The sequence below is a fragment of the Hemitrygon akajei genome, chromosome 7 (genome assembly GCF_048418815.1).
Source record: "Hemitrygon akajei chromosome 7, sHemAka1.3, whole genome shotgun sequence".
Taxonomy (NCBI): Eukaryota; Metazoa; Chordata; class Chondrichthyes; order Myliobatiformes; family Dasyatidae; genus Hemitrygon; species Hemitrygon akajei.
In genome coordinates, this window is record NC_133130.1 from 118,503,294 (window position 1) to 118,518,732 (window position 15,439).

The following is a 15,439-nucleotide window of genomic DNA, read 5'->3' on the forward strand; positions in this document are numbered from 1 at the left end:
ACTTACTTAGTAAGAGAACTCCCAATTTTTTTCTATCCCAATCCACGATAACCCACGCACATCCTCCCGTATACTTTAAATCATCTCTAGATTACTTATAATACCTAAAACAATGTAAATGCTATGTAAAATAGTTGTTATTCTGCATTGTTTAGGGAATAACGACAAGAAAAAAAATGTCTGTACATGCTCCAGCAACAAGTGCTGGAAGAGCACTTCCTGGTTTTCGCGATTCGCGGTTGGTTGAATTCGTGCATGCGGAATTCGCGGGTAAGGAGGGCCGACTGCAATAGTTTGGGAGGAGGATGGGAAACAGTATGATAGAGCTGAGGATGAGCCAGCTCAAAACATTCAAACATCCCAGCCAAAGAAAACATCACATCTGCATTTACCCTGTTAAGCCCTATAAGGTTTTGCAGTAGAAAGCACTGTGTCCAATTCTCGGCACTGCACTTCGGGAAGGGTACGAAACTTTTGAAGAAGTTCCAGGAATATGGAATTATAGATCTGGGTAGATAGGAGTGGCTGGATTCATTTTTAAAGCAATGGCCATGAGGAATCACAGAGTTGCAAAGCACAGCAGATCCTTTCTCCCCATCATGATAGCACCCAAACTTTGAAAAAGCAGTCCTAAACTAAAAGACTTGAAAGACATGCTTAAAATCATGAGGGATTTGCACAGAATAAGAATTCCCTTAAAAAGATTAGAAAAATAGCCAAAAGAATTATGGAGAAATAGTTTTTCAGATCAAATGCTTGGGAATTTGCCTGCTGGATTAATGGAATGCATTCAACAGTTGTTGTTGAAAGGGAATTGGATTATTTACACAAACGGAAAGTAATTGCAGGGATGTCAACTAAAAAGCAGAGGATAGGACTAACTGGAATCCTCTTTGAAAGACATAATGCAGACACAGATTGAATGGGCTCCTATTGTGCTGCATATTATATCTGTGCTTAAAAGTATTTCATGGCACATTTTCTGCTGAAGACACAATTTTCTGCCACACAGACTCTGCAACCTGGAACTACACCTTGCAGTTTTGGATTGGGAACCATCAGATAATTTCTTTAGGTAGGAAAAAACAATCCTTACTTATGGTATATATTTATGGGGATCAGCCCCAAAATGAAAGCCATGATGTAGTTCTAAGCATATTAAAATATCAATACATCATGAATTAAGTTATCTAGTAAACAGTTCTTAATTATTCCTTTTAATTTACTAGTGATTGTGATATTTCTGGTGTTTCTAATTAAAGCTTTATTGGAGTTTATTCCAGATTTTTGATCTTATGGAGTTGACTGACTTTTTTTTCCAATTTTTCATCCCAAATTATACTACATTCTGCTGTGACATTAAGACATTAAGAACGAAAAGTGCAGAATGACTTGTATAAGGAAGACACCATATAAATGCAATGACACCTGGAAATGGGTTTTGTTAGGTCCTAGGTCCAGTGATAAACCGTTCCACCCATTTGTGGTCATCTCAGAGGATATTTTTCTTCTTGTCTCCACAACAAAACAAAAAAGGTGGCCAGAGCATTCTGCCATCTTCCTGTTCAAGCCAATGTTAAAATTTCCTTGTTACCACTCAAAAAAATACAGAATCCTCCCAGCATCTTCCAACATCTCTCTCATCCATTGCCGCCAACAACAAAACAGAACAACATAACATTCACCTCAAAGATGGTGGAAATCCATGCAAAATACTGCAGGAACTCAGCAGGTCAGGCACCAACTACGGAGAGGAATAGAGCTGATGTTTCAGGCCAAAAGCCTTCATCAGGACTGGAAAGGAAGGGATAAGAAGCCAGAATAAGAAGGTAGGGGAGGGAGGGAGGGGAAGAAGAACAAGCTAGAAGATGATAGGTGAACACGAGGAAATCTGCAGATGCTGGAAATTCAAACAACACACTGCTTGTGGAACACAGCAGGCCAGGCAGCATCTATAAGGAGAAGCACTGTCGATGTTTTGGGCCGAGACCCTTCGCGAGGTGATAGGTGAAACCAGGTGAGGGGGAAGGTGAATTGGTGGGGAAGGGGGGGATGAAATGAGAAGGTTGGAGGTGATAGGTGGAAAAGGTAAAGGGGTGAAGAGGGAATCTGATAGGAGAGGAGAGTGTAACATTACATAAAGTGAAGGAGGAAGGCCACCAGAGGAAGGTGATAGGCAGGTGAGAACAGAAGAGGTAAGAGGGGTACCAGAACAGGGAATGGAAGGGGAGAGAAGTGGGGATGGGAGGAAAAGCTGATTAGGGTAGGGTTAAAATAAGGAGTTGCTGGACAGGCTGTCAGGGCCTGTTCCACACTGCGTCTCAATTAATAAATAAATTTATTACCAGAAGTTAGGGAAATCGATGTCCATGTCATCCGGTTGGAGGCTACCTAGACAGAATATCACTCTGCCTCTTAAGCTATTTGCAGGCCACCAATATTCAACAATGACAACCTGTGTCTTGCATTTCAGAACTAATTAGTTCCATGAAGCATAGAGGCAATTTCATGTGACAAGTACAATTATTATTTTGCCTCTCTTTGGATTTGTGCAGATCTAAAAGAACGTAGAATGACTGCAGTGCCAGAAATCTTGAGGGTTGCTAACTGAGAATAGGGCTACAAATTTCTTCAAAGCAGTTTTGGGCTATCAAGGTTTCCAACCCAAGCTAAAGCCAGGGATAATAGGTACTGGAGTGCATTTCCCACTGCTCTCTAGCTTGGCAAGTAATTTGCAAATACAAAGCAGTATTGCTTTAATTTGCTAAAAATAGTCAAGAAAAAAAGCACTCTCCAATGTTTGCTTTCTTTCAGGAGACAGAAAAAAAAAGAGATGATGGTCCAAGCACATGTTTTCTCTATTGATGAAACTGGAGCAAACACCCATGGTGTGCACTAGACTTGAGGCAAAGAAAATCTGGCATTAAATTATTTATCTTGGCAACTATGTAGAAACCTAAAGCAGCCAAAATGTTATTGCAAAGGCTATAATTCATGACTTCTCCATTCCATCTCTCTTGATAGAGAAATGAACAGTGGAGAAATTTTGCTTTTGGTGCACTAGATTTGATTTCACATTTTTTTAAAAATTTAAGACAAAGTAGTCTGAGCAACACACAACTCGAATCCCATTACACATAAACATCGTATGTACAGCAAAAGGATACAGGAGTAGAAGTCATTCACTGCAGAGAGGCAACTGATTTCCTGTGTGGCAGCCATCTTGAACTTGCCAACCAATTTGTGTTTGCTCTTCTTTCTATAACTAAACAAACAGGGTTTGTCATTTTTAAAAAAAGTTAAATTTACCACGTGGCATTTTTACTTTTGAAATACTTCACTGGAGATTGTTCTCAGGCCATTTGTGAGAGGTAGAGGGGGTACAGGAAGTGTCTGGAGTAGGCCACCAACAGCCCTCAAGAATGCCACAGAGTTCAGAGTGATAACATTCGTGTTCTTAGCCTGAAGAAGAAATCTTACCTGTCTATTAGTGGCCATGGCAAACACAAGTAGTACAAGCACAGTATTCATGAATATTGTGCCTGCTTAAAGCATACAAATTCATTATTGCATTGGATTTATTGGAAATGAAGATATATGTAACATTAGTGTTTTTTGCTTCAAATTTCCATCTGCCAATTTAGACAACTTTGTTTTTAAAGCAACCTAATGAAACTGACGTTCTCTGATTTCTGCTGAGTGAAGATAAATTGAGATCTATCACCTTCTTTTTGAAAAGTCTACTCTTCTCAGATCTTCCTAAAACATTTCCCATCTCACATTAAAGCTGTGCTTTCTAGTTCTAGACTCCCTTTCCCTGGGATAAAGATTCTATCAATACCATGGTCCGTTGATGCTCACTTAATCAAGAGCACGAGGAGAATGTTGCATGATTCCAAAACTAATTCAAGTACAGTCTCTGCAAGGATAATGTATAGAGAATGCATTTTTTAGTAATTCACTAAGAGTTTCAGGAGATTTGGACTGTCACCTAAAACACTCAAAAATTTCTACAAATGTACCCTGGAAAGCATTCTGACTGGCTGCATCACTGTCTGGTTTGGGGTTACTGCATAAGATCGTAATAAGCTGCAGAGAGCTGTAAAATTAGTCAGCTCCATCATGGTCACTAGCCTCCACAGTATCCAAGGCATCTTCAAGCAGTGGTACCTCAAAAAGGCAGCATCCATCATTAAGGAACCCCACCACCCAGGACATTCCCGCTTCTCATGGTTACCATAAGGAAGGAGGTACAGAAGCCTGAAGGCACACACTCAGCAATTCAGGAACAGCTTCTTCCTCTCTGTTGTCCAATTTCTGAATGGTCACTGAAATCATTAATATTACCTCACTACATTTTTATTTTTGTTCTTGCACTACTTATTCAATTTAACCAATATATATAGATATAAACACACACAACTTAGTATAATTCAGTTGTTTCCTCTATTATCATGGACTGTTATTATCATAATCACATATTATCATGTACTACTATCATCATTATCATCATTGCATTGTACTACTGCCACAAAGTTAACAAATATCACGACATGTGCTTGTGATATTAAATTTGGTTCTGATTCTAATCTCAATCAATTTATTGAAAATTCACAATAGACCAAGAAATAAAAACAATCCCCAAACCCGCATATGTGATTATGAACATACCACAACGATCTCTTCAAAATAAAGCTTACACATTTGTCCTTTTTTAGTAACTAAAGCAAATGCTAATGGTCCTACTCAAGATAGACAAGATACAGAAGGCTCGCATCAAAATATATCAAATTTAGTAGTGCTCAAGTTTGTAGGAAACAAATGGCAGTAAAGTAATAAGAAGTTCCCCCCTTTAGTAATAACTATCAGAAATGTCTCAGATTTGCGATTGATTATAACCAAATTTCAATACTCTGACAATGAACTGCCAACTTGGTCTCAATCTAATCCTGGTATTAGTTTTATTGACATCTTACTTTCAAACTGTATTTACAGTACTGTGCAAAAGTCTTAGGCACTCTAGAGTTTTTATATAAATTTTGTTTTAGACGTTTATTTTTTGTCTTCTGCATTAGTGTGTCAGCAGAAAACAGCAAATTTTAGATTTCCAAACATTAATTTTCCAAAAAATAAATGTTGCAGAGAAAGGTTTGTATTTCGTTAAAGATAGTAATATATTAAATAGCAGGCCACTTTTCAAATGTAAAATATTGATGACTTTATAGGCATGATTCAACAAAGATAATAAACAGGACGCTCATGGTCAGTGACATAACTAATTGAATGAACTAAACTGATTAACTGAAACAGAAAGGAGTGTAGAAGGAATCAAATTAGGCAAAGGACAACTAAACTAAAAGGTGAGGGTGTGATAGAGGTGACAGTTTAACCTTCAAATCATCAGTTCTTACACCATGGCAAGAGTGAGCATAACAACAAGATACAAGGTGGTCATCCTGCATCAACAAAGTCCCTCCCAAGCAGAAATTTTGCAGTAGACAAGAACTTGAAGGTGTACTGCCAAGCTCTTCTAAAGACACACAAAGAAATGGGCATTGATGAGGACCAGAAATGCAGTGGTTGGCCAAGGAAACTGAGTACAGCAGACAAGAGATACGTCAAATTGATGTCCCTTCTAAAGTGTAAGAAATCCAGCACAGTCCTTTACAGTCTGGAGAGGTTTTGTCAGAAGTGGCCTTCGTGGAAGAGATACTGGCAAAAAGCAATTCTTCCAAATTGGAAACAAAACCAAGACACTCAACTACACACAAAAACACAAGGACCTACATGATAAACAATAGCGGCAAGTGCTCTGAACTGATGAGCCAAAATGTGTCATTTTTGGCTCAAACAGTATGCACTTTGTCCATAGAAGAGCATGAGAACACTATATGGATGGATGTCTGCAGCCAACAGTGAAGCACAGCAGAGGTTCCCTGCAGGCTTGGAGCTGCACATCTTCAAACAGAGTTGGTGATCTGGTCAGAATTAATGGAATCCTCAATGCTGAGAAGTACAAGCAGATTCTCAGTCATCACGCTATACCATGAGGGAGGCATCTAATCGGTCCTAACTTGATTCTGCAGCAGGACAATGACCCCAAACACACGGGCAAGATCATAAAGAAATAACTCAGTGAAAAGAAGAACAAGGAGTTCTGCAACAGATGGTATGTTCTCCACAGAGCTCTGAACTCAACATCATCAAAGATGTTTGGTATTACCTGGAGAGCAGAAGCAAGCAAGGCAGCCAAAGTCCACAGAACTGTGGCAAGATGTCCAATATAGTTGAAACAACCTACCAGCTGATTTTCTTATAAAATGCATGACAGAGTAGCTAAGAGAATTGATGCAGTTTTAAAGGCAAAGGGTGGCCACACCAAATATTGATTTGATTTAGATTGTTTTAATATTTACTCCCTATAGTATTTTTTAATATTTAGAAACTTTTCATTTTATTATTTTTGAAAACATCTTTGTTTTACAGAATTTATTTACATGTGTCTAAGACTTCTGCACAGAATTGTACCCTAATGAAAATAAAGGTAAGGAAAGATACAAAAGTAGAACATAGAACATAGAATAGTACAGCACATTACAGGTCCTTCGGCCCACAATGTTGTGCCGACCCTCAAACTCTGCCTCCCATATAACCCCCCACCTTAAATTCCTCCATATACCTGTCTAGTAGTCTTTTAAACTTCACTAGTGTATCTGCCTCGACCACTGACTCAGGCAGTGCATTCCACGCACCAATCACTCTCTGAGTGAAAAACCTTACTCTAATATCCCCCTTGAATTTCCCTCCCCTTACCTTAAAGCCATGTCCTTTTGTATTGAGCATTGGTGCCCTGGGGAAGAGGCGCTGGCTGTCCACTCTGTCTATTCCTCTTAATATCTTGTACACCTCTATCATGTCTCCTCTCATCCTCCTTCTGTCCAAAGAGTAAAGCCCTAGCTCCCTTAATCTCATCATAAGCCACACTCTCTAAACCAGGCAGCATCCTGGTAAATATCCTCTGTACACTTTCCAATGCTTCCACATCCTTCCTATAGTGAGGTGACCAGAACTGGACACAGTACTCCAAGTGTGGCCTAACTAGAGTTTTATAGAGCTGCATCATTACATCGCATCTCTTAAACTCTATCCCTCGACTTATGAAAGCTAACACCCCATAAGCTTTCTTAACTACCCTACCTGTGAGGCAACTTTCAGGGATCTGTGGACATGTACCCCCAGATCCCTCTGCTCCTCCACACTACCAAGTATCCTGCCATTTACTTTGTACTCTGCCTTGGAGTTTGTCCTTCCAAAGTGTACCACCTCACACTTCTCCGGGTTGAACTCCATCTACCACTTCTCAGCCCACTTCTGCATCCTATCAATGTCTCTTTGCAATCTTCGATAATCCTCTACACTAGCTACAACACCACCAACCTTTGTGTTGTCTACAAACTTCCCAACCCACCCTTCTACCCCCACACCCAGGTCGTTAATAAAAATCACAAAAAGTAGAGGTCCCAGAACAGTAAGTAGAGGTCCCAGAACAAAGTAATTGCCAAACAAAATGAATAGTGGTATCCAATCATTGCTTTTGAGAAGAGTAACAGATGGACTCAGTAGTGTGAGGTGAGCATCTTCCAGCTTTCATGTAACTGCAATTAGTTTGTACACCACTCAATTCTAAATTAATTATTTCAGTAGTAAGCAGTAAAATTATAAAAATCAATATAAATCCATACCCAGGAGTATAGTTTTGGCAGTCAAGTCCGACTATAGAGCCAATAAACACTCATTGGTATTATAATTTGTACCGTTCATTGAACTAATCATGAAGTACTTAGCCACTACCAAGAGTAAGATAGCATGTTGCAATCTTGGGAAACTAACCCAAGCACTCAATTCCAAACTATTACACACTGAGGTCATGGGCAGGAGATAGCAGTAAGCGCAAATGGAGTTTCAGGGTTATAAGCATTCATATGAACTCAGTATCATTAAGGTGTTGTGGATTCCCTACGAGGCTGTCAGAAGAACATAAAGCTTTATCTCTTAAAAAGGAGCAACACACAAAATGCTGGAGGAACTCAGCAGGCCAGGCAGCATCTATGGAAAGGAGTAAACAGTCAACGTTTCAGGCTGTGACCCTTCATCAGAACTGGAAAAAAGATGAGAAGTTAGAGCAAACAGGGAGGGAGGGAAGTAAGAAGTACAAGGTTGTGGGAGATAGATGAAACTGAGAGAGGGAAAGGGGAAGGAGCACCAGAGGGAAGTCAATAGTATGTAAGGAGATAAAGTGAAAGAGGGAAATGAGAATGAGAATGGTGAAGGGCTGAGCAATTACCAGAAATTTGAGAAATCAATGTTCATTCCATTAGGTTGGAGACTACCCAGACAAAATTTAAGGTGTTGCTCCTCCAACCGAAGTGTGACCTCATTGTGGCAGTTGAGGAAGCCAAGGACTGACTGACATGTCGGAATGGGAATGGGAAGTAGAATTGAAGTGGGTGACTACCAGGAGATCCCATTTTTTCTGACTGACAGAGCATAGGTGCTTGGCAAAGTGGTCTCCCAATCTGTGTCAGGTAAAAAGGAGGTCAGTGTGCTCAAGATGTCTATATTTGGTATTTTGAAAGGTCTATCTAATTAGCCATATGCTTTCTCTACATCTAATCTCTGTGTCTTTCCAGAGAGCATCAAATGCATCATTTCCAAATGTTTTACATTTTCCCTTTCAAAAAGTTCCAATTAGAACATAGAAATCTACAGCACATTACAGGCCCTTCACTGTAGTGTTGTGCCAACCATGTATCCTACTCTAGAAACTGCCTAGAATTTCCCTACAGCAAAGCCCTCTACTTTTCTCAGCTACATGTACCTAAGAGCCTCTTCAACAACCGTACTGTATCCGCTTCTAGCACAGTTCATTCCATGCACTCACCACTCTCTTTGTGAAAAACTTACCACTGACATTCCCCTCTGTACCTCCCCAAGCACCCTAAAACTATACCCCTTGTGTTAGCCATTTCAGCCCTGGGAAAATGCCTCTATCTATACACATGATCAATGTCTCTCATCATCTTATACACTTCTATCCGGTCACCTCTCATCCTCTGTCACTCCAAAGAGAAAAGGCCAAGTTCATTCAACTTAGTCTCAGAAGGCATGCTCTCCAATCCAGGCAACCTCCTTGTAAATCTTCTCTGCACTCTCTCTCTATGGTATCCATATCCTTCCTGTGATGAGGTGACCAGAACTGAACGTAGGACTCCAAGTGGGGTCAGACCAAGGTCTTATATAGCTGTAACATTACCTCATGGCTCTTGAACTCATTCTCATGGTGGATGAAGGCCAACACACCATACACTTTCTTAACAATGTCAACCTGCACAGTAGTTTTGAGTGTCCTAAGGATATGGACCCCAAGATCTCTCTGATCCTCTGCACTGCCAAATGCCTTACCATATTCTGTTTTCAAAGTTGACCTACCAAAATGAACCATTTCACACTTCTCTGGGTTGAACTCCATCAGCCACTTCTCAGCTCAGTTCTGCATCCCATCGATGTCATGCTGTAACCTCTGACGACCCTCCAGAGTGTCCACAACACCCACAACCTTTGTGTCATCAGCAAACTTACTAATCTACCCATCTACTTCTTCATCCAAGTCATGTATAAAAATCACAAAGAGGAGGGATCCCAGAACAGACCCCTGCAGATCACCATTGGTCACTGACCTCCATGCAGAATACAAACCATCTACAACCATTCTTTGCCTTCTGTGGACAAGCTAATTCTGGATCCACAAAGCAATGTCTCCTTGGATCCCATGCATCCTTACTTTCTGAAGGTGCCTTCCATGGGGAACCTTATCAAATGCCTTATTGAAATCCATATACACTGCTCTACTTTCAATGTGTTTTGTTACATCCTCAAAGAATTCAATCAGGCTTGTAAGGCATGGCCTGTCCTTAACAAAGCCATGCTGACTATCCCTAATCAGATTACGTCTCTCCAAATGCTCACAAATCCTGCCATTCAGGATCTTCTCCAACAACTTGCCCATGACTGAAGTAAGACTCACTGGTCTATAATTTCCTGGGTTATCTCTACTCCCTTTCTTGAACAAGGGAACAACATTTGCAACCCTCCAATCCTCTGGTACTTCTCCCATTCCCGCTGATGATGCAAAAAAATCATCTCCAGAGGCTCAGCAATCTCCTCCTTTGCTTCCCACAGTAGCCTGAGGTATATCTTGTCCAGACCCTGCGACTTATCTAACTTAATGCTTTTCAAAAGCTCCAGCACATCCTCTTTTATAATGTCTATATGCTCAAGCATTTCAGTCTGCTGTAAGTCATCCCCACAATTGCCAAGGTCCTTTTCTCTGGTAAATACTGAAGAAAGGTATTCATTAAGTATCTCCGCTACCTCCTCCTGCTCCATGCACACGTTTTTACTATCCCACCTGATTGGTCCTATTCTCACATGGCTCATCTGCTTGCTCTTCACATACTTGTAGAATGCCTTGGGATTTTCCTTAATTCTGTTCACCAAGGCCTTCTCACAGCCCCTTTTAGCTCTCCTAATTTAATTCTTAAGCTCCTTCCTGGCAACCTTGTAATTTTCTAGAGTTCTAACAGTATCTAGTTTCTGGGACGTTCAGTAACCTTTTCTTTCTAACCAGATTTTCTACTTCTTTTGTACACCATGGTTCTTTTACCCTACCATCCTTTCCCTGCCTCAATGGAACATACCTACACAGAACGCCAAGCAAATGTTCCATGAAGATTTGCCACATTTCTACCGTGCATTTCCCTGAGAACATCTGTTCCCAATTTATGCTCCCAAGTTTCTGCCTAATAGAATCATATTTCCCCCTACCCCAGTTAAATACTTTCCCAAATTATCTGCTTCTATCCCTCTCCAGCACTGTGGTAAAGGAGATAGAGTTGTGATCACTACCTCCAAAATGCTCTCCCACCAAGAGATCTGACAGCTGACCAGTTTCATTTCCCAATACCAAATCAAGTACAGCTTCTCCTCTAGTTAAATGTGCTTCCACAAACATCTCCAAATTCAAACAAAGCAATGTGTTTATCACAATATTTTAGATCAGTATAGTAAAGGGGAAACTATTTACCCATATCTATTTTGTCAAAACTCTTATTAGAGTCAAAGAGCACAGAAACATGCCTTCACCCATCTGGTCGATGCCAACCCGTTAAACACCTTTGCTTTAAATATTTCCAATGATCTAGCCTCCAGAATTCAACAGCCTCTGCAAGGAGAACTGTTCCCTTATCTTGCACTGAGAATATAATTGGAGCTAGAAGGACCATTGTTGACTTATCTCACTACAGCTAGAAGCACAATGTTGCTTACAACAGGAATTAAAGTGATATTTTTCAGAATCAGGTTTATCAAGACCTCCGCCATACAGGACATGCTCTCTTCTTCCTGTTACCATCAGAAAGCAGGTACAGGAGCATCAGGTCCCACACCACCAGGGTCAGGAACAGTTATTACCCTTCAACGATCAGACTCCTGAACCAGTGTCACTCACAACTCTGAACTGATCATTGTACACAACCTATCGATTCACTTTCAAGGATTCTGGAACTCATGTTCTCAGTACATTTATTTATTTATTATTATTATTTGTTTCTTTTTCTACTTCGGTTTACCTTTCTTTGCACAATGACTGCTTAACAGTCTTTGTGTGTAGTTTCTTCATTGATTCAATTGTACTTCTTTGTTCTACTGCAAAATGCCTGCAGATGACGCATTTCAGGGTAGTATTCGGAGACATACTGTATACTTGCTTTGATAATAAATTAACAACCATGGCTGACGAGGGAAGTCAGAGTGCATAAAAGCAAAAGGATGGGCATAAAATATAGCAAAAATTAGTGGGAAACGAGAGCGGTGGGAAGCTAGTAAAAACCAAGAGAAGACAACTAAAAATGGAAAGAAAAAATGAAATATGAAGGCAAGTGAGCCAATAAATAAAAGATACCAAAAGTTTTTCAGCTATGTAGTAGAGGAGGTACATTAGGGTATTTAAGAAAATCTTTGATAGACATATGGATGATAGAAAAATATGAGGCTATATATAGGAAGAAAATGTTGGATTGATCTTAGAGCAGGTGAGTAGATTGGCACAACATCATGGGCTGAAAGGCTGGTACCGTGCTGTACTGTTCTAACATAAAGGCAAAGAATTTAAAGTTACTGACCCTCTCCACATCTGATCCCCTATTCAGGATAGGCTTCTGGACCTTCAGCTTCTTCCTCCTGTAGGTTGGGCCATAGGGCTTCTCTCCATGCTGTATAACTCTAAATTTGTTTCCATTTCAGACTAATTGTATAAAATATATTTTCAAAGAGGGGAAAAGGAATGCCAAAATATGTTCCTTTCACCAACACCCGTCACTTTAATAACCTCATAAGAAAAATAAATGTCAAAGTAAACTTGCCTTTTAATGTCATCCCTACTTGTATCCAAGTGGTATTTATGCAGCTGAAACTCAGATCCTGAAGAGAACAACAGAAATTTGTCCATATAATAGAACTGAGCTGATCGTGCTGGCCTTGAAAGTGTTTCCAGACCCTAACAGACAGAAAAACAAGCAGATATTTCTACCTCAATGAGTACAGAATTAAGAAAAACATCAGTATGGGTTGACGTACTAAATTGCTTTGGTTAAGATATCCCAGAAATGGTTTGGTTGATTTTCAACATGTTAATCAGGATGCTTATGATATTTATCCAGTAGTTCCAGCTCTTTTTAATCATGCTTTGGATATGGGCAGTGGGAGTAATGAACTCATAAGGCCATAAGATATAGGAGCAGAATTAGGCCATTCAGCTTATCAAGACTGCTCCGCCATTCCATCATGCTGATTTATTACCCCTCTCAAACCAATTCTCCTGCCTTCTCCCCATAACCCTTGAAGCCCTTACTCATCAATTACCTATTAACTCCACTTTAAATACACCAATGACTTGGACGTCACTTGACACAGCCATCTGTGACAATAAGTTCCATAGATTCACCATCTTCTGACTGAAAAAATTTCCTCTCCCCTCTGTTGTAAAGGGACATCCTTCTATTCCAAGATTGTGCCCTCTGGTCCTAAACTTTCCTACTATAGGCAACATCCTCTCCTAGTCCACTCTCTCTAAACCTTTCAATATTCAATAGGTTTCAATGAGATCCCTCTTCATTCTTCTAAATTCCAGTGAGTACAGGCCCAGAACCATCAAATGCTCTTCATCCCCTTTCGTTCCTGGGATCATTCTCATGAACCTCCTCCGGATCCCCTCCAACACCAGCACATCCTTTCTTAAGATAAGGGGCCTAAAACTGCTCACATTAGTCCAAGTACAACTGGACCAATGCCTCATAAAGCCTCATTGTTTGACTGTTCTGTGGGATGAACTGGAAGCCATTTCTCCAAGAGATTCAGTGCTGCCACTAGTGGCTCTCAGGTTTTCCCATGGTAACATGCAAAATCACAGTAACAAAGTTTTTGGGCACCATATACCAAGCTATAATGAAAATACAATTCAATATCTAACACCCATGGACACACATAACAAAAACATTGATCTGTTTTCACAGAAAATCTATTTTGAACATCAGACAAAACATTTTACTCTACAGCAACACGGAAAAAAACAACCACATTCCAGACAATAGTTTACATTAAGTGTATTGACTGAATCCTTTGAGAAAAAGTTGGATCAAGCATCAACTGAAACAGATTTGGTTACACAATTCTCAAGCCACATTAGAGCTGAACTTAATAAATGAAACATAATTGATGAAATGTTAAATTGATGCAACATTACATTAGTAGCCTTGATTCACATTTATGATAAACACCAGAGATCCTGCAGATGCTGGAAATTCAGAGCCACACACACACAGCCACAAAAATGAGCCGACATTTCAGGCCAAGACCCTTTATCATAAGGCCTGATGAATGGTCACGGCCTGAAATGTTGACTCTTCATTCCCCTCTATTTATACTGAGTTCCTCGGGGGGGGGGGTCTCTCTCTCTCTCTCTCTCTCTCTCTCTCTCTTCATATTTATAACATTTGGATACCTTTTTGTTGTACAATTTTGAATAGGCAGTAAGAGAGGTTCAGTATACCTACATCTGGTTAAGAATACAACAGACTGAATGGAGAATCAAGATGGGCTATAAATATGACAGTTCTTTTGTTCCAAAAAGCATAAAAGTTTTATTGTGAGCGCTCAATTATTATCCAATACTACAAATGGTCATTAATGTTCCAGAGTTTAGTAAATACTGGACATGGTGACTCTAACAAAATGTTTGACACGTCTTTGCGCCTGGTTCATTTCCTCTGGAGATGAAGTAAACTATGACAGCCAAATATATGGACTGTGGTAGAACAGGCCTGGTGAAGTTTTATTTCAATTATATTAAATTTCCAATGGTGACAGGACTCCAAATACTAATTAAGTACAATTAAATAAATATGCTGCCTACCAAATCTTTATAAATTTGCAAGACCCTTTTCTCAGAGTGAGTTATTACATTGTTCTGCCAATCCAAAGCCAACCTTATAAACATTTCTAATAAATTGCACGTCTTTAAAAAGTCTTTCATTTTTACATATTTTGATGACGTAAATGAAAATAGTTTTATTAATAGAGGTTTATATATTCCAACATTCAGCTAATCGATCATTGTGACTTCACATGAATGTTGCATCTGCTTTGAATAAATATATACTTAGCAGGTTGGGCCAATTGTTTTCAAGGTCTTGTGAAGCACTTGGATTGCATTGTCAATTAGATGGAACATTTTAACTTTACCACAGCAATCATGCCTACAGTTCTACTTTTATTTACCAGACATGACCTTAATTGAATTCTGTTTAATTCAGATGCATTCCACGCAAAATATTCAGAAATAACATGATAAATAAATCTGAAACTTTGCAAAGCAATTTGGATATTTGCTGTTTTGTGAGTAATTCGCTGGTGCCAAATTATGGGGCCCAGGAGTCCCATTACTGTGCACAGATGCAGATTCAGTATACCATGTTCATTTTTAGAAGTTGCCTCACTTTCACATGGGTCAGTTTGATTGGTCAAAGATGATGTAATGGAACTACAATTCATCTGGTAGGATGCACACAGCTGACAACAGGAAAGTTGTAATAATTCATTCATGCAGATCATGTTAAGATATTTTAAATTCAGTAGATCATCACTCACAGAAATAAGATTCTTTCTTCATGCACTTTCTAAAAAGTCAATAGTAGACGTTACCTACCACCCCATTAGCTTCTGCGTCCAGCACAAAATACTTCGGAACTTCCACCATCTCCAACGAGATCCAGTCACCAAGTACATCTTTCCCTTCCTCCCACTTTCTGCAGGGATCGCTCCCTAC

The 15,439-nt window shown here is 39.7% G+C and overlaps 1 protein-coding gene across 2 annotated transcripts in view; it reads right to left on the bottom strand.

Moving 5' to 3' along the window:
- Positions 1 to 15,439, bottom strand: part of wdr27 (WD repeat domain 27) — a 561,812-nt gene that overhangs the window by 464,154 nt on the left and 82,219 nt on the right. For both annotated transcript variants that reach the window (XM_073051837.1, XM_073051836.1), the window contains exons 19-20: positions 12,480 to 12,613; positions 3,168 to 3,265 (exon numbers count right to left, since the gene is read on the bottom strand). In XM_073051837.1, the coding sequence (XP_072907938.1) occupies positions 3,168 to 3,265; positions 12,480 to 12,613 (232 nt within the window). The remainder of the gene's footprint in view (positions 1 to 3,167; positions 3,266 to 12,479; positions 12,614 to 15,439) is intronic.